The following is a 20113-nucleotide window of genomic DNA, read 5'->3' on the forward strand; positions in this document are numbered from 1 at the left end:
ACTAGAGGAGGTTGGAGGGAATAAGCCAGCGTTGGATATTCTCTTGTCTGGGATTCAGCAGAGCAATTTAAGGAGCACAGAATGGACTCAGGTGACTTGCTTAAGGCCACACAGTGGGATGGGACAGTGGCTGTGTTGTTGGGGTTTTTTTTCTAGAGTTTGTTGTCGAGAGCCCAGACCCTATGCTTGATTCACTGTATGACCTTTTGCAGATTACACTGCCTCGTTTGGTCTCAGTTTTCACATCCATAAAATGGGTTTAATATACAGTGCCATGACTATGTCGAGTGCATGGTCATGGGGCCAGTCCTGCATGGGGCTCCTCAGCCTTGGGGCAGCAGAGGGAGAAGTCTCAGTGGGGATGAGAAGGAGGCACCGCCCAGGAGTTAGGTACATGGTGCTGGCCCCCTACGGTGTGGGCCCAAGAGTTCTCCGATGTTGTGGGGTATTCAGTCTGGCGAGAAGAGGCCAGAGCCTGAGCCTCAGTAGGTGGGAGTGGGTCTGAGGCAGCTGAGGCTGTGGCCAGGAGGGGTGTGTAGATATCTATCCCTGCCCGTCTGTGATAGCAGGAGCAGGCCTGGCAGAGGCTTAAAGGGAAATGGTGGGAAGGAGGCAGACAAGAGCCTATCAAATACCGTGGGGTCTGGCTTTGCCCTGTGTGTAGGGAGAATAAGTAACACTAGGGGCAGCTGGAAAGCCAGAAGGGTGCAAGCAGTAAATGCCAATATTTGCATTTGTGATATGGGGAGCTGACACTTCCCCCAAAGAGCTTTGTTCTTACTTAAGAGCTTTGCTTCCTACTTAAGCAACTGACATTTGAAGTTTATGGAAAACCAAACTCATTAAACAGTGTAAAGACAGAGGAGACAGCACCCAAGGCAGCAGAGGCCCAGCCTACCCTGGCTGAAATAGCATGACTTCTGTGCTCAACCATAGGCTGACACTGATGAGCGGCTCAGCCTAACCCCAGGGAAACAGGTAAGGGAGTTATAGTGAGTGCTAGTGTGGGGAGTGTGAGAGGAACAAGCTGGTGTGAGCACAGGGATGGGGCGTCTCCAGTAGTGGAGTTGTTTATGCATTTATTCTGCACTTGTTTATTGAGGTCCTACTGTAAGTGCTGGGGATAGTAATAGGAAACATCTGAGTGGCTTACTACAGGCTGGTGGGCTGTCAACCCAGAGCATAATCATGCTAGCCCCGCCCTAGGGGTGGGGAAGAGCCTAAGTGTCCCTCTGAGTGACACTTCCCTTCTCTCCTGCCCCTCCTCCTAGACCTTTCTTCCACAGCTGCACAGGCGGGCAGGCAGCCTGTGATGGGGCCCTGCTCAGAAGACCCCCATCTCTGCTGGGCCTCCCGGCTCCTGGGATTCACCAGCCTACTCCTCAGTGAGTGGCCCGGGCTGCTGGGAGGGAGGGCCTTTGGGGGGAGCAGGGAGGCAATGTCCCCTGTCCACGTCTAAAGTCTTTGGTGAACAAAAAGACAAGACAGCTCTGTAATTATTTAGCAAATACAGTGCATTTGGTTTAGAGCCCTGGGGGGAACAGAAAAACAAAATGGCCTTTTGGTTGTGGCGAGCCTGGGACCCCTGTGCTCAGGCAGCCTTGGCTGCATTAAGGGAAACATCTCCAGGGAGGTGAGGCTGCTTCTGTGCAATAACAGAGAGGCTGGGAGAGCATGGAGCTGCCTGGGAAGAGGGAGGCAGACAAAGAAAGCCGCTCCTTGGCGTGGAAGGGCTGGGGAGTGAAGCTCCCCTGGTGTGGACTCAGAGGGGAACTGGCAGCCTGTGCAGTTGTCCTATGGGGGAGGGGGCCAACAAGAACCCTGTGTCTGAGATGGAGGAAGCAACTCTGGTCTGGGTTCTTGAGCAAGATGAAAGATGTCGGATACAGTGAGATTCTGCTTTGATAAAGGGAACAGCAGCCTCTAAAATTTCTGTATACCCACTTGTAGAAAGAATATGGAGAAACTACAGAAGGGACAGCAGACTGGTAATGCGGGCTCCAGAAGGGAGTGAACTTCGGGAGAAGAGAAATGGAAGTAGAAACAATAGGGAGTTAAGTGAAAATGAACTGAAGACTGGACAACACCGCAATCACATACAGGACTTCCTGGGAGATTATATGATTATGTATAAGGAAATTAAGTGAAAACTGATGAGGAAATACTAATACCCAGTGAATTATGAATTCTGGAGAAAGTTGGAAAGCTTCTATTGTTTTAACTTTTTGTTTTAGTGACCCAGCCACTAAATAAACTTGCAGGAGTTATATGAAATTTAATGAATTAGAGAACTTTTATAAACAGATGTCTTGAAATAAGAATGAGCTTTGTAAAACATGACCTCTTTTTTAACAAGTTAAATTTACGTCTACAGTAAAATGTAGGCCTTCTCTTCAATTTTACATAACTGGAAAATATGTTCTGTTATTTAGAGTTTTCTCCGTAGGCTCTGGGGTTGGAAGATTACATAAGAGAGAGAGAGAGAGGGAGAGAGAGAGGAGGGAAATGGACAAAATTTTAAGTTGATTTGCAAGTGTTAAATTTTATATTATTTACATAAACTTTTACTCTGTCTTGTTTGTAACCACACCCCCCAGCTTTATTTTCTTCTTCAGGATTAGATCTTTTGTAGATCACAGTTCTTGCTGCCTTCCTTCTCTTTCTACGTCTTCTTCCATCTTCCTCGCAGCTGGGCTCACCATTCCCTTCTGGGTGGGTCCTCCCTGCAGCCTGAAGGCTGAGCCTCTTCTCTCCCTGGTTCCCTCCTTTCCAGCAAGTGGGGAGTCTGGTTAGGCTGCTGTCTAACCCTCTCAGCCTGCCAGAAGTCCTTGCCCTGCTAAACCCCTCTAAGTACTTGCTTCCCCTTTCCTAGGAGAGGAAAGTTGGAGGATGAGCCTCTAGGAACTGCTCTGATCCTGGTGATGAGAGAGCAGTGCTGGCAGGGGAGCTCCTGGGGAGGACAGGGACAGGGTTGGGGAGGTGATGGGTGGCTCCTGCAGGGGAGAAGCACTGGGCTGGGAGATAGGAGCCCTGGCTCCAGGCGTGGCTCTGCCCTGTGTGACCCAGGACAAGTTCACCCCCTGGGGCGCCTCCTTCTCTGTGACAGGAGGGGCCTGGGGAGATCCCCCCTAAGACCTGACCTGGAGGAGATGCCTGGTTAAGTGACTTAGTGATTAAATAAAGACAAAGAAATATCTGAAATACTTGTGCATATGAACGCTGGCACGAGCTATTCTCTGCTTCCATTGAGAGCCAGGAATGGGAATAAGTACAGCAGGAGGGAGGCAGGCCTGAAATAATGAGGATTTATTGAATTGGAGAGAGGATTGGGACCTTGGAAACCAGAGGCCAACCCAGGCAGATGGATCCTGACCTGGTGGAAGAAGCAGATTGATCATCTTTTCAGGATAAGACACTTTCCCTGGTCCTGTTCTGTCCTACCTTGGTCCCCAGGAAAGGGGGTATTGGGTCCCTGCGGTCTGTGTCTGAAGCGGGAGGGTGGGCTCTGGAGGAGGTGGCCCTGAGGCGAATGTGCCCACTGGTCACAGTTCTGCAGGAAAATGACCAAGGAAGGCCTAATGCGGCCTCTTGGGGCCTGGCTAGGGAAGTGCTGTCTTGGTGGCAGGGACAGCAGAGCTCACTAAATGATCATGCTTCCCCTCATGTTCTAGTCCCTGGCAGTTAGCCAGAGCCTTGTGACAAATGCTGGCCACAAAACAAGAGCAGTGATCATGCTCCTTCTGGACAGATGCAATGAAACCCCCTGTGTGATTCTCCTGTCTCCCCTCCCTGCTGCGGGGCTGGGAGCCTGTGAGGATGCTGTGGGTTCCACGGGTGCAGCCACAAGGAGGCGAAACCTCTGCCATGTGTGACAGGACACCCTCCTCACTCTCTCATGGAACCCGTGGTGGGGGATATAAACTCCCCTTGTTCTAAGACCCTGAGGTATTGTAACTGTTTGTTATGCAGCACAGCCTAGCCTGTCCTGCCTACTACACCGCCTAGAAGGAGCAGGAAAGAGAGCAGCCTTCATATTTGTGTTAGCTATCTACTGCTGTGTAACCTGTCACCCCAAAACTTAGTACCTAAAACACCACCAGGCATAGTCTCACAGTTTCTGTGGGTCAAAACAGAGGAGCTGTTCAGCTGGGTCCTCTGGCTCAGGGTCTCCCAGACTGAAATCAAGGTCTTGGCTGGGGCTGCATCAGCTCAGGGTCAGCTGGGCAGGATGTGCTTCCAAGCCTACTCATGTGATTGCTGATGGGAGGCAGTTCCTGTGGCTGCTGGACTGAGGGTCCCTGTTCCTCCCTGGATGTTGGCCAGAGGCTCCCTCCGTTCCTTGTCACGTGGGCCTCTCCTTAGGACAGCTGACAACACGGCAGCTGGGTTTCTCAGAGCGAGCAAGAGAGGGAGTGAAGGAGAGAGAGAGCAAGAGGGAAGTCACAGTCTCCTATAACCTAGTATCACTGAGTGACATTCATCAAGTCTGCTGTGGTCCATTCCTTAGAAGCCAGTCACTAGGTGCAGCCCACACTCTAGGGGAGGGCATTACACAAGGATGTGAACGTGAGGAGACACTTAAGAAGCTCCTTCTACAGTTATGCATTTGGTTTGACAGAAACTCTGCTAGGTGCTTTTTTTTTTTTGATAAATTTATTTATTTTATTTTTGGCTGTGTTGGGTCTTCGTTGCTGCGCGTGGGCTTTCTCTGGTTGAGGCGAGCAGGGGCTACTCTTCCTTGCGGTGCGCGGGCTTCTCATTGCAGTGGCTTCTCTTGTTGCGGAGCACGGGCTCTAGGCGCGCGGGCTTCAGTAGTTGTGGCACACAGACTCAGTAGTTGTGGCTCACGGGCTCTAGAGCGCAGGCTCAGTAGTTGCGGCACACGGGCTTAGTTGCTCCGCGGCATGTGAGATCTTCCCGGACCAGGGCTCGAACCCATGTCCCCTGCATTGGCAGGCAGATTCTTAACAACTGCGCCACCAGGGAAGCCCCTGCCAGGTGCTTTTGATCCATGATCTCATTCAGTTTATACTGTCATTATGAAGCAGGTGAGGAAACTGCAGGTTAGCAAGTTTACGTAACCTGTTCAAGGTTACAATTCACTAGAGCCAGGACTTAATTCTAGAATTGCTTCAGATTCATTTTACTAGGCTTCCTCCTAAGAATCAAGGGAGTATATTGGATGAATTTCATTTAAAAGATGGGTTTTGTGGTTTTCTCCTTTATTGTTACTGAAAAAAAAAAAAACATTTCCTGTTTCCAATGCCCTAGGCGTCTGCTGCCCTGGGGTCAAGAGTTCTGGGACACATGGCTCTGGAGTTCAGGATTCTGGAGCCCATGTTCCTCTGCACAGGGTCCGAGGAGGTTCTGTATCGTTTAATGTGACCAGGAAGCAAGAAGCTCACCTGGAGGAGGTCACATGGGGCTTTGGCCCTGACTCAAACTACAGAGTCCTGCTGCGAGTCAGTGCTGGGGCAGATGCTCCCACTTGGGTCAGCCTGCAGGATAAGTATCAGCAGAGGGTCCATGTGCCCAGCATCTTGTCCCTGAATATTGAGAACCTGACCTCTGAGGACAGTGGACTGTACCGGGCTCGAGCCAGCTTCACTGGAGGAATAGAACTTAACCAAGTTTTCCCCCTTACTGTCTATGGTAAGTGACAGCATCTGACCCCATCCCATGGCTTACCTCCTTCTTTTGTGCTACGAGTTTCACACAGGTCCCATTTTTCAAGATTCCTTCCAGACACCAGCCTTCAGATTCTATTTTCTCCTCTGCAATGAGGGTAAGTGGGTTTACTGCAAATGGTGAGCAGAGCTGAGATTCACAGCAGGGATAAACCACTTCAGTATTTTGGGAGAGGAGAATGGAAATTTGGGGAAATGATATTGCCGAAACAATTATTATACTTTATAGGTCTAGATTTACTTAACTTGTGTATTGGTTGTCTACTGCCGCTAGAACAAATTGCTATAATTTAAATTCTTAATAAAACACAAATTTATGATCTCACCGTGCTGTAGGTCAGAAGTCAAATACGGGTCTCACTGGGCCCATGTCGAGGTGCTGGCAGGGCTGTGTTCCTTTCTAGAGTTTCCAGGAGATTCATTTATTTGTCTTTTCTACCTTCTAGTGGTTGCTTACATTACCTGGCAATAGTGGGACCAATTCTTCTCACATTCTTGTCCCTCTAACCTCCTTCCTCTCCTTCCTTCTTCCACGTTCAGGGACCCTTGTGATTACATTGGTCCCATCCAGGAAGTCAGAACAATCTCCTTATTTTAAAGTCAAATGATTAGCAACCTTAATTCTACCTGTTACTTTAATTCCATTTTGCCATGTAACCTAACATATTCACAAGTTCTGAGGATTGACATGGACGTATTTGGGGTCCATTATTCACCTACCACAATTCATAAACCCACGTAGTTAGTGCCTCCTCTCCTTTTACTCAGCACCAGCCCAAGGCCAGCCTCACTTGCAGACTCCACAAATCCAGCTCTAGAAGCCTCAGTAGACGTGGGAGAAAGGTTATACTGCAACACTTCCAAAGAACCTCACTTAGCCAACACTTTCTTTCCCTAAAGTCCCTGTCTGCATAGGAAAATACCTGCTGTGAGAGTGGCTGTTATAGCTTTAGGTCCCCATGTGATTTCTAAGACCAAGTTATCAATATGTCACTTCTCAAGTTCAGCGGCATATTCTAACCTGACTCGGACTCGTCATTCCTAGTTGCTACCACCGCATCTCCCGCAAATGTCTCCACTGTTGGGAGCACAGGGCCTTTCTCTGGGCTCCCAGTGCTGGCCAGATGTCCTCCTTCTCTACGGGCTATGCAAACCCAGGCATTATCTGAGCAGAAGAGGTCAAGTCCTGATCTGGGACTAGCCTTTCTGTCCCAGACTTCTTCCCCTTCCAGAGGAAACCCCATTTTCTTAGAAATAATGTGCCTTGGGTAGGTGGTATCCAGGTTTTATTTTCTTGTTGGAGATTTTTAAGGCTTGCTCAATCTAGTGAAATAACATAGGGCTTAACTCAGTGGCTCCCTTCTTTACTGTCACTTGCTATGTATTAAGTATTGAGCAAATTGTGTTTTACTTGCAAAATGCATTCACCATCATTAAAGGGAGGATGCCAGGGTTTCAATGAGATGATGGATGAGAATGTGCAGACTGTATTGTTCTCCACTCATGTGAGGCTCCATTCTTTTGTCCCTCTTACCCTAGAGCCGGTGCCCCTTCCCCAGATCCTGTCCAAGTTACTGTCCATCACACCAGGCTGGTGCAATGTCACCCTGGAGTGCAGAGCCTCAGGGGCCACAGAGGACCTGAAGGTGACCTGGCAGAGCAAGGGCCTCCCCAGGGAGCTGGAGCAGAGCGTGACACTGGGACCAGCCCCCAACTCCTGGACCCTGCCTGTGAACCTGCCCCTGAGGCAGCCCAGTGCCAGATTCACCTGTGTGGTCAGCAACCAGGTGGACCAGAAAACTGCCACCTTAGACCTTGGGGAAGTCTGTGTCCATGGTGAGTGTACCTGCCAGAGGGGAGGGGCATTCTCGGAGCTCAGCTGCACTGGGGTGAGGGTTCTGGGCTTTTCTCCCCACTATGTTATGAGCACCACTTTCCATCGGGTCACCCCATACAGGAGTCTGGGAGGTACAGAAAACTCATCTCTGCTTTTAATTGTCACATCCATGCCCACCTCTCCACCCCCTCTTTTTCCCCCTAAGAAACAAGGGATTTGTTTTTTTGTGTTTTAGGGTTGTTGTTTTTTTTTGCGGTACACGGGCCTCTCACTGTTGTGGCCTCTCCCGTTGCAGAGCACAGGCTCCGGACGCGCAGGCTCAGCGGCCATGGCTTGCGGGCCCAGCCGCTCCGCGGCATGTGGGATCTTCCCGGACCAGGGCACGAACCCGTGTCCCCTGCATCAGCATGCGGATTCTCAACCACTGTGCCACCAGGGAAGCCCAGGGATTTGTTTTTGATGCAAGTCTTGTCCACCGAGCTCCAGATGAGCAGCTCCCAGTCCCAGCTGGTCCTGGAGGGAAAGCAGGGGTGGGATGGGGGAGGTGAGGAGAACTAGGGCTGCAGCCCGCAGAGGTGTTCCCTAGAGATGTATTTCCCTGAAGGCCCACACCTCCCCTGACCCACGCTCCCTGCTGCCTGTGCCTATCTGCCTGCCTGCTGGGCATCTCTTTCCTTCCCATATGCTGTAGTGCAGTGTCAGAGCTGGTCCAGGGCAATAGCTTTCCAGTACGTCCCCCACCTCATCCATTGTCCATAGTGCATCCACTGTAATCTTTTGAAAAGACATTGGATTTTGAAATTGATCTGTGTCATCTGTAGGAGCATGACCCACTGGCTCCCTGTAGGATTCAGGGCTCAGATGCTCCTCTGCCCATGTTTCTTACCTCATACACTTCGCACGGAATTGTTTGCTTGGAGCTCCTGAATGTGTTCTGCTATTATAAGCTTCTGAGCCTCTGGAAATGCTGTTTCCTCTACCATCAGCCATCCCAAGTCAAGAGTCCTTCACTTCCGGGCTTCCCTGGTGGGGCAGTGGTTGAGAGTCCGCCTGCCGATGCAGGGGACACGGGTTTGTGCCCCGGTCCGGGAAGATCCCAGATGCCGCGGAGTGGCTGGGCCCGTGAGCCATGGCCGCTGAGCCTGCGCGTCCGGAGCCTGTGCTCCGCAACGGGAGAGACCACAACAGTGAGAGGCCCGCGTACCACAAAAAAAAAAAGAGTCCTTCATTTCCTTGCTTATTCCTGTTCAAGGATTTCCCTCAGGTCATAGGCATGCGACCAGCACAGTAACACAGGATCCTGTGGTTGGTTATAGTTCTGATATTAATAAAGTTTGAACAAGGGTGTCTCAATCTCATGTGGCACAGGGCCCTGCAGGTGCTATAACTGTCCTGCCCTCAAGAATCATCCCCTTTAAGGAGCAGTCCATAGCCACCCCACACTAAATAGCAAAGCTGCTTATGGGTTTGTCTCTGCTGTAGCCTGGAACACCTTGAGGGCAGAGGTCATGTCTTTTTCTCCTTTGAATTCATGTACCAAGCAAAGCTCCTGGCACTGCTCACAGTTCAGGATTTCATTGAATGAATGAATGACCCGGTATCCTGAGTGTAGTCTTGCCCCTCTCACCCATCCCCCATGAGCTGCTGGGAGGAACTGAGGTGTCAGCATCACTTAAAATCCCACATTACTCTCCCCTCAGCCCCATCCTGAAGTCTCAGATAAAGTTCAGTGCTCAGCATGACCCACAAAACCCTCTGGAGGGCTTCCCTGGTGTCGCAGTGGTTGGGAGTCCGCCTCCCGATGCAGGGGTTGTGGGTTCGTGCCCCAGTCCGGGAAGATCCCACGTGCCGCGGAGCAGCTGGGCCCATGAGCCATGGCCGCTGAGCCTGCGCGTCCGGAGCCTGTGCTCCACAACGGGAGAGGCCACAACACTGAGAGGCCCGCGTACCGCAAAAAAAAAAAAAAAAAAACAAAAAAAAAACCCTCTGGAAAGAGACTCTTCTCCCTCTGATCCTCCTCACCTGGCTCCTCCCTGCTGCAGTGGGATGATGGCAGCTCCCAGGGCTGGCGATTTGACACAGTCATTTCTCAAATGTGGTGCCCCTCCTTCCTGGAATTCTGTGCCCACGCTGAATACTAGTTAACTCCTATTCCTCCCTCAAGACTCAGTTTACGCATCACCTCCTCTGGGAGGCCCTCCCTGAAGACATGTGTACAAGGTGTAAACCTCTATTGCACTGCAGTCCCTCTGGCTGGCAGACTTTGGTATTTTCTCAGTCTTCCCCCCCTGGGTGACCCCATCTTGCTCATCGCAGTACCCCTGGCACCAAGCAGGAGCTCAGGACCTGGTTGAATGGATGAACCTGACATGCTCCACCCTCTTCAGCTTCTGAACCTGGATCCTTCAGAGCTCTCCACCTGCTCTCTCTCTATCTCCCCTTGCCAATGGGTATTTTAGGTTCTGTCTTGCCTTAACTTTCTTCATTCTCTCTGTGTGAGGGAAACAGATTCACAAGGACAGGTCCGTGCTGACCCCCTGCCAGGCATCCTAGGGGCTGTCGTGGCTGTGCTGTTGATCCTTGGAGGAGGACTGTACCTTTGGAAGACACGTGAGAAGAAGAAGAAAATGGAGACTGGAAGAGGCAGGTTGCACTTCCCCCTCCTGCCCTGATACCTCCCCTCCCCCACTGGACCCTTGGTTCCTTTCCTTCTGCATGTTGCTGCTCAAGGAATCTCTCTGCAGAGGGAATGGTGGGTGTGGCCTTGGCCTTGGGGTTCATAACAGTGGGGGAGCGTAAGGGTTTTCAAGGCCCAGGTTCAAGCTCCACTCTGTGTATGACTCAGGTACAGAATTGCAGGAGGACTACAGGGACAATGATAGCGGCATCCAGTACGCAGAGCTGAGCCAGCAGGAGTCTCGAAAGGGCACACGCAAGGTGAGAGCTGGGAGCTGTGCCCAGCCTGGGCTCTCCTGGGTCCGTCCTCACCTGGGTCTGGGCCTGTCAACCCAGTCATCTGCATTTCCTGGCCCCGCTGTCTCTTTAACTCTTTCCAGGTGGTCAGTGGTATTTACTGAGAAAATTTATAACTGGGGCCAGTGCAGTGCTGGGCGCTTTGGGGGAATTCACGTGCAACTCACGTCAGCAGCATTGGTTCCATGTGGGTCCCTCTGGGGCCTCTCTCAGCTGTTCTAGGAGCTCTCTGTCTTGCATTCCTAGGGTATTGGTGAGCGACATTTAGAAGAAAAGGAGCCTGTTAATACTGTCTACAGTGAGGTCCATAAGCCAGAAAGTGAAGCCATGAAGATAATTTAATTGGAGGAGGTAGGAGAACTGGAACTCCTAGGACACCTCCACTCGGAGCTTGATCCTTGCAGACACCTGCACCTCTCAGCTCTGGTCCAGCTCCAGCTGCCCTGGTCTGTGTTACTTTGACCCTCCTGCCCTCAACTCCCTGGGCATACATGGCCTTGTCATATCCCCTGTCACCTCTCCAAGCTGCCTTCCCACTCAGGATCCTCACCCTGCAAGATGAGGGCTCTTTTTCCATCATTAACTCATATCCTGACCACTCTCCTCCTGAAGCTTCCCAAAGAGAACCTTCCTGCACAGGATAATTCACACAGCCTCTGCTGTGTGGCTGGTATATGTCTTTCTGAGAACACAGCCCAGGCATGGGGACTACGTAGAAGATATTGACCACGCCGCAGAAGAAGGGGTTAGGACCTTGATGCTGGAAACTGAGTTGGGGGTCCGTGGAGGCAGCATGGGTAGGTGGGATCCCACAGAGGGCTGGCCTGAGGCTTCCTTTGCACCCTGTATAGGGCAAAAGGTTTGTGTCGAGCGGTGTGTTTGTGTGTGTGTCTGTGTGTATGTTGGGGGAGTATCTGGTGTATATTATACATTGGGCCACAGCCCTTTTCTCTGACCACTAGTACTAACCTCAGTTTCAGCTCGTAGACCTCAAATCCACCTCTTGTGGAGTGGGCAAAGGAATTTGTACTGTTTCTGGACCTTCTGAGACTTCTGTTTCTCAGAGAGGGACCCAAGTTGGGACTTGTGTTCTTAGGAAAGCAGCTTCAGCCCTTCCTTGTCTGGGGTAGGGGTACTTGGTCATTAGAATGGAAGTGCAGTATGTCTCTCCCACCTCCCCTTGACGAGGCTGCTATGAGGGGTGAGGGGTGAGGCTTGTAGGAAGGTCTGAGCCAACCCTCTCCTGCCTCTTCTACTGACCCTCAGCACCCCACAGCCCTGCTGGCCTCGGATCCTAGGTCAGCCTCCTCTTTGCTCACTCACATCCCTCGGCCTGAAATGATGGCTCCCTTTCCCTATCCCTTCCTCCCATCCCTGTGTATTGGAATCCTACCATTCCAACCCCAAACCCCCTTCCAAGTCACATGTTCTACATGTTCCCATAGGTTTGAAAATAGTCTCTTCTCCCACACCTGTCCTTTTCAGACAACTTGGACATAATCAAGGCCCCTGCCGTAGGTTTGCTTTGGGTTGGTCATGAGTCTTCCCTGCTAGCCTCACCTGGGGCTCCCTCAGGAGGGTGTTGGGGCTTTAGGGGGCCGGTGCCAAGGAGACAAGCACCTCTCTCTGTGAAGTGTCTGAGCTACCCTTACTCCCAACTCCCACAGAGAGTTGGGAGCAGACAAGACCCAGAGCACAGAGGCTGCTGAAGGTCTTTCTGGTAGTGACTCCACAAGGAAGCAAAGAGGACATGATGAACTCCAATGACACTGCCTGGTTTCCCCAACCCACATCCAGCTTCACGTTGCCTGAGGACCTAATGTAGCCTGCACTGTATTGTTGGAAGCTTCTCCTCTCCCTGGGGGTCCTCACCTCCTCAAAGCCTCCGCCTCCTGCCTTGAGTCCCAGCTCTTGAATCAGAGAGGGACTCACTCTGATACTATGATCTGTGGTTCTTTGTCTGCTGGCCTAGATTCCTGGGTCTCTTGGTGCCCCTCCCAGCTCAGCAAGCTCAGCTGCTTCACTTCTGACCTCAGAAAACCAAGTTCTGAGCTAAAGGACTGAGCGTTATGCTAGGATCCTGCTAGATGGTGCATGAATAAGAGAGGAGCAGAGTTTCCATAATAAGGCTCTTTCTAACCTCTTTCTGCTCAGGCTGAACAGAAGGCTGAGAAGGAAAAAGATGACATCTCTCACTGGCATCCCAGGTGACCGGTCATGGCTGGGTATCAGTGCCCATCAGTCCAGAAGCACTGTAAGATGTGACCACCCATTGACCCCTCCCCTCCCACCTAAAGCAGAAGAGAAAGAAAAATGAAAGAGGAAGGGAACTTGACTTTCCAAGCCTATCATGAACCAGGTTTTGTCCCAGGCATTTTATAAATATCATTTCTTCTTATTCTTATAAGAACTCTCTAGGGTAGGTATTACTTATCCCCATTTTGCAGGACAAGTAAACAATGTCCCAAAATAGTTGGTGGCAGAGCAAAGCCTTAAATCCGACACTGGACAATTCCAGCATTCATATCTTATCCTTTGCCACATGGTCACTGAAGACCTCGTAATCCTGGAGTATTCAGAGGAGAATATCCTCCATCTGTTCCTCTTCCAAGGATCCCGGTCTTCTGACTCAGGTGCCCCAACTTGGAATGAGTTCATCCTGATGATGGATGGAGCAGTTGGTGGTTGAAAGAGGAATTGTCCCTTAAGTGGACAGTGGGGTAGGAGATATGGGTGGGAGACATGGAATGAGAGACCCTGCCCTCTGGCTCAGATGAGACATTCAAAGCAGAGATGCTTTGGGGCTTCCCTGGTGGCGCAGTGGTTGAGAGTCCGCCTGCAGATGCAGGGGACACAGGTTCGTGCCCAGGTCCAGAAGGATCCCACATGCCGCTGAGCAGCTGGGTCCGTGAGCCATGGCCACTGAGCCTGCGCGTCCAGAACCTGTGCTCCACAACGGAAGAGGCCACAGCAGTGAGAGGCCGCGTACCGCAAAAAAAAAAAAAAAAAAAGCAGAGATGCTTCTTCCTCTTGGGTCTTGTGGGAGTTACTTCCTCTCATTCAATGTGTATTGTGGATTTCAGCATCACTATTCTCAGGCCAACTTCCTTTTCCATTGTTATTCATAACTTCATTCAACAATTATGTGAGGCAGATATCCTCAATGTACAAATGGAAAATTAAAATCCAGAGATGTTAAGTACCCTACAGAAGTTCTCCCAAGTGTAAGTGATGTAGGCATATCAGGGGATAATAATTTCACACACTGTGATTCCTTTCTCTCTATCATCCCAGACATCCAGCAAGTTACTGTCTTCCATTGGGTTATCCTTCATAAAGCTTCTTGTACTCCATTCTCCTCTTATTCTTTCATTCCCATCTTACACCTGCAGCTGCACCATTTTTACATTTCCACCAGCAATGTATGAGAATTTCTCCACATCATCTCCAACTCTTGTTATTTTTTGATTGTTGCCATCCTAGTGCTGGTGAAGTGCTATCTCATTGTGGTTATGAATTGCATGTCTCAAATGATTCATGATGAACATGTTTTCATGAGCATATTGACCATTTGTATACTTTATTTGAAGAAATTTCTTTCTCTCTTGAATTGTCTCTTGTCATCCATTGCCCCTACCTCTTTGTTGAGTCTGCTTTTGTCCAGTCACCAGGGAACTTCGTGTTGTTAAATCCAGTGGTCAATTCTCAATCCTCATTTCCCATAACTTCTCAGCCGCAGTGGACCTATATTTTCTGGAAACACTGTTTTCGCTTTGCATTCACTATTCACATTATTTTCCTCCTACTGGGTGGTTGCTCCTTAATTTCCTTTATCATTATCTTTCCGATATCTCCAACTTCTAAATTTTGGAATAACCCAGGGTTCATACCCAGACCACCCAGACCACGTCTCTTCACTGTCTACACTCATTTCTTTTTGATGTTATGGCCATGCAGTAATCCCATGACTACATGACCTTATGTGGCAAAAGGGACTTAAAGATATGATCCCTCCCCTGGACTCCACATTGTAAATATCCAACTGTTTACTTGACATCTCCACTTGCGTGTATAACAAGCATCTCCATCTTGACATATCTAAATTCAAACTCCCCAAACATGCTTCCTATACAATTTCTGATCCCTCCAAATGTCACCTCAACCCTTCCATTTCTTCTGGCCACAAAACCTTGGTGTCATCCTTGACTTCATTATTTTTCTCACACCCCACCCTCTATTAGAAAATACTGATATCTTTTCATTCTATATATATTCAAATACTTATTTTCATATACCTATATGAAAAAATTATACTTATAATAAAATACTTCTCACCACCTCCCTAGTCCAATAGGGTCATCATTTCTCACCTGGATTACTGCAGTAGCCTCCGAGTCTCCTACTTTTGTCTTTAATCCTTTAATGTCTATTTTCATAATATCACCCAGACTTATCTTTTCAGAACCTAAGTTGAGTCACATTACTCGTTAGCTCAGAACTACCCCATGGGCCCACTTTATCTGGAAGGCCCTGTATCAGCTGACCTCATCTCCCATGCTCCCCTCCTTCCTAATCCCCTCTAGGACACTGGGCTCCTTGCCATTCCTTCGATACTACATGCATGCTCCTTCCTCAAGGCCTTTGCTCTCTAGAATTCTCTCCCTCTAGATACCCACACGTCTCGTCCCCTCACCTCCTTCAGGTCTCTGTACAGATGTTAACTCTTCAGTAAGACCCACCCTGACCTCCCTATATAAAACCGCAAACACTTCCCGGTGCTCTCCTCTCTCCTCCATGGTCTATTTTTCTCCATAGTACTTTCACAAGGCTGTGTGACAGGGTACATTTATTCTGGGCTGTAGTTTAAAGACAGGTGGGTACTGAGGCCTCAAAGTATAAACTACAGTCCTATTATGCAAATACCATTATTATTCCCAGGAAACCACAACACTGATAAATTAATGAACTTACTCAAGGTCACATAACTAACAGGTAGCAGAGCTGGAATTGAAATCTTGGAGTTGGAGTCGAAAGCTCTTGACCACTGTATACCAATTAAATAAAGCATACTCTCTCCACATGAGGGAATACTATTTATGTAATAAGGAGAATAAGTTACAAATTACATCTTTATATATTTGAATGGAAAGTTGCCCATGAAATATTAAATGAGTTATGGAGCATGCATAGTGTTATCCTATATTGTAAATATATATAAATATGTTTATGTGGGCATAAAATAGTCTAAAAGCTAGTAGGTTAAGAAGTTAACAATGGTTATCTTCTGCGGTCTCTTTTTCTGTATCATCAGTTTCTTTATAACACTAATCAAAAAAATTACCTATTAAAAATTTTTAGCAGGACAGTGACATGATCAGAGCTGTGCTTCAGGTAGATAAAGCCACATATACACCAACAGGAAGTTTATCATCTAAACCAGTTAACGTACTTATGCTTATTTTCACTTTCTTTTGTATTGATTGATGCCTTCAGGATCTTTATTGAAATAACCCCAAATATGTGTAGATCTGTCTATATAGTACAGGCAAAGTGGTCTGGTTGATCCAAATGGACACTCCCCATGAATTGCTTACAATCTGGGCTGTTCATTAGATCAACTGGAGAGCTTTCAGGAACAGATACTTGGACTCTATCCTGAAACTGGGCACCATCTATATTTTTTAAAAACTCAATAGATGATTCTGATTCGTGATCAGGCTTGAGAACTGAAACCTTGGGCCTACATGAACTCTTCATAAAATCCAAATGGGAATGTACATGGCAAAGAAAGGCTGTGAGTTTGTCTTCCAAGATGCTTCTCAGCGTGTGCTAGTATGTTATGCAGTCCAGTAAATGTTGGTTGAGTGAAGGAATGAGTGAATGACAAAGCCCTACAGTTTGGCATTACAGTTGACTCTTGAACAACGTAGGGGGCTCCCACCCCCTGAGCAGTCAAAAATTCACATATAACTTTACAATCAGCCCCCTGTATTCATAGTTCCACATCCACGGGTTCAAACATCCATGGATCATACAGTACTGTTGTACACGTCTGTTGAAGAAAATCAGCATATATGCGGACCTGCGCAGTTCAAACTCATCTGGTTCAAGGGTCAACTGTACTTTGATGTGTTCACCATGTGTTCAGAGTCTGACATGTAGATTCTTAGCCAAAACCCAGAATCTCCATTTCATCCATTGCCCTTTTGCCTTGGGGATGCAAAATCTTGATAATAAATGTTAAAAGACACTGGTAAACAAAACCAGAAGGCTTATTTATTAATTTACAGTGAGAAGTATACTTGCTAACTGGGCTAGATATCCCTGTTAGCTTGACCAGGGCATCCTCTTCCCAAAGATAGGCCACATTGGAAGCCGAGTTACCACTGGACTACATGGGAAGCCCTGAGTCAGGGCAGGTAAGCAGATGCTGCCGGAATGGATCCCAGTGGCCTTCTCATCTGAGCTCTCCATCTCCGTGGTAGGACTTCCCTGCCCAGGGCATGGGATTCTCCTGCCAGCCTGTTGGAGCACTTCGTTTGCCTCTGTCACTCATCTCCCTTTACGCCCCATTTCTTATTAACCATCCTTCTGATGGACATTCTTTCTTTGGTCACGTGCATATGTGAGATTAAGACTTGCCTTGATCTCAACTGGAATTACTATATCTCTCCCGTGATCCAGATACATAGTGTTTTATTTAATCTCCAGAAGTAAAAAAAAAAATCCCTCCAAAACATCTACCCTTATTTCTGTCATTTCCAAATTGTAGTAGAGGGTGTGGAGGGTGAAGACACTCCCTCAATACACCGCCTGCCACCAGGTGAGCCACCAAATAGCTTTTGCAAATAGACTAAAAGAGAAAAGCTATAAACTGGTTAATGGAATTCTGTGGCTCTCAGGGCTGGAAACATCACCTAATTTATCACTTACCCTTTCAACAAGATCCTCTCATATTTAAAACAGCCAAAACAACAATAATAAGAAAAACTCTTAAGAGAATATAGTGCATAATTAATGTCTATTCAATTTTAAATCTTTATTAAATGGACAATTTCTAGAAAAATATGATTTGATAAAATTGATCTACATGTGTGTATAAACTTTAAAAAATGAACATAGAAAATATTATAAAACTTACATAAGTGTTTTCTCCTTTGATGACTTAAGAGGCAAAGCCTATTCACAAAGCCTAATGTGAATTCCTCACATCTTTAAAGAATAGATAATTTTTGTGCTAGCAAATTTTTTTTTTAACTTGGCAGAAGATAGAAAGCATTCATTTATGATTCAGAAAACTTGACAAAGCATGAAAAAGGAAATAAAGTCCCAACCTAGCTGTCCAGGCTGCTTGGACACTTGTAATTTCCCTTCTTCTGCTGGAGATTTTCCTTGGTGAGCCCCATTTCCAGCTTCCCAAGGAGGCTGAGGAACAGAAGAGCTCTTGCCAGTATCGTCCACAATAATGGAAATAAGAATAGAGTTGTAGTCTCTGTTGGGTCAGAAACAGAGCAGGGTGTGAGAAGCTTCGGGGTGATGGATCCTGGGCTGGCCATGCTCCCTGTGGTGTACCGCCTCAACAGAACGCACTCTACTCCAGCTGATGGTTCTGGAGAAACTGGGACTTTAGGGTTCAAAATAATCTGATTTTGCCAAGAAGTTTTCCTAGAATCTAAGAATGTCCATGTTGGAAGAAAACTCACTAGGGAGTCTGACCCCATTCTGAGCTTTATAACTACCCACCAAGTGATTTTACCTGTAGTTACACTCCACCAGTGACATGAGGTCACTGTGCCCCAAAGCATCTATTCCAGTTTTGGATGACTGACTATAGAAAACTCTCCTCTAATATCATGAGTCAAAACCTGCCTCTCCTTATTTGCTCATTACAAATATGATTCCTTGTCTACTCAATGGCCCTTCAAGTGGGATTTAGAGCAGAGCCGAGATAAACATCAGTGCCTGGTACAGCCGTCGTACCTCCTCCCATAATTTCCTGGGTCATATGCCAACCTTTATTATCTCTGATTCCCATCTCATCTGGTACTGTCCCAAGGGCTGGGGAGGTTGGAATCATACTTCTTGACAATGATGAGCACCAACCTACCATACCCCCAATCTCCTCGGGAATGAATGTCCGCAGAGGTGGGCACACTCACTTTGCCAGGCACACTCTTAATCCCAAGAGAGTTCCCCAAGGTCTAAGGTGGTAGTTTTCTGGTCCACATGGTTGTTGACCACACAGGTGAGGCTGGAGTCAGGCTGGCTTAGGGGGGCTCAGAGCTTGGCCCCAGTGTTCCTCTGTTCCAGCTCCCTGGGGAGGCCCTTGCTTGCCCAGGTCACCTTCAGGTCCTCTGTGGCCCTGCACTCCAGGGTGACATTGCACCATCCTGGTGTGATGGATACTTAGTCGGCCAGGATCTAGGAAAGGGGCACAGGCTCTGGGGCAGGAGGGAACAAAAGCTTATTATTGTATTTGTAGAGCATGTTACTCACCCACTATCATGTAGTTTCTGAGCAGTCAGCTGGGAAGGCAGGGCATTTCACAGCCAAAGAAACTGAGGCCTAGAGACGTGAAATAGTTTGCAAAATTATATAATGAGAAAGTGATACTGAATCTCAGTTTTAGAGAAGGGAAGGCAGCCAGTCTATCAACTCTCTTCACTACCCGTACCCCCAACGGTCACCACACACGGCTGAAATCACACCTGCTTGCCCTCCACATTATCAGAACCTTCACAGTCTCCATAGCACACAGAGGGTATAATGAAACTTCTTGGGCAAATACTTCCCATGGGTAGAATTTTTAAAGAAGGTTCTGAAAACTGGTTTGAGAGTCTTAACCCTCTCTCACCCAAACTGAAGACATACAAAGTTTAGGATTTGGAGATAAGCAGAAAGAGATTTTATTTGGAGAGAGCTGTGCTGCTTTGAGTCCCTCTCTAACCTGATGGGTGCCTACCTCTCACCTCAACATGGTGATAGGGGCTTCAGTGAGATGATTCTGAGAACTTGATGTGTGTCCCCTGCAGCTTCGGGATGCACTGGACAAGTGTCTGACTTATACCTGAGAAACTGAAGGGATAAAATGCTTCAGAAACAGCTTATAGTAGTAAAATATTGGCTGCCAATAGGGAAGAAATTGCAAAGGCATTGATGAGTGAAATGAACATGATTTTTATCAAGTAGAAGTAGGGCCTTAAAAGAACTTTGACAAGAAGGGCATCTGGAGAGGCGACAGATTCCCAACAAAGAGAATCTTGGCTGGTCCATGTGGAAATGGACCAGCCAAAACCAGCAACCATAGAGAAAAATATAGGTGGTCATCCTGAGAGTGTCACCTGTGACAGGGTGGGTGAGATCCCCAGCATGGGAGAGGAGAGGTATCCAAGGAAACTATGACAATGCCCCATGAGAAAAAGAGCCAGTAGCCTAAACGCTACCATACCCAGAGAACCCAAGTGCTAGATCTCCACAACAGGATGAGTCAAGGAAGGTCCTTCCTGTTGCCTCCAACTTCCATCTTCCCTACTGCTCCTCCTTCACTCCCTGTCCCTGCAGAGTGGGGAAGAGAGCTCAGTTTATTTTGCTGTTCTCTGTGATCCTTGTGCGCCTT

General features: G+C 48.1%; 1 protein-coding gene across 3 annotated transcripts; it reads left to right on the top strand.

Moving 5' to 3' along the window:
* Positions 1-1254: 1254 nt before the first annotated feature.
* Positions 1255-17840, top strand: LOC111167012 (SLAM family member 9-like). Of its 3 annotated transcripts, none has more exons than XR_016393579.1 (7): positions 1255-1385; positions 5272-5652; positions 7227-7523; positions 10033-10167; positions 10370-10461; positions 10744-11294; positions 12652-17840. XR_016393579.1 is itself a non-coding variant. In XM_089913318.1 (7 exons), exons 1-6 carry the CDS (start codon positions 1313-1315, stop codon positions 10837-10839), a joined length of 1074 nt encoding a protein of 357 aa, XP_089769444.1. In that variant the 5' UTR covers positions 1255-1312; the 3' UTR covers positions 10840-10848; positions 12652-17840. The 3 variants fall into 3 exon arrangements, 2 of the variants coding, with proteins under 2 accessions (XP_089769444.1, XP_089769450.1); XM_089913318.1 differs by having other exon boundaries at positions 10744-10848; XM_089913324.1 differs by having other exon boundaries at positions 1257-1385; positions 10744-17840.
* Positions 17841-20113: the final 2273 nt, after the last annotated feature.

The sequence above is a fragment of the Delphinapterus leucas genome, chromosome 1 (assembly GCF_059928025.1).
Source record: "Delphinapterus leucas isolate spDelLeu-1000000601 "Yukka" chromosome 1, BTC_Dleu_Yukka2, whole genome shotgun sequence".
NCBI classification, from domain to species: domain Eukaryota; kingdom Metazoa; phylum Chordata; class Mammalia; order Artiodactyla; family Monodontidae; genus Delphinapterus; species Delphinapterus leucas.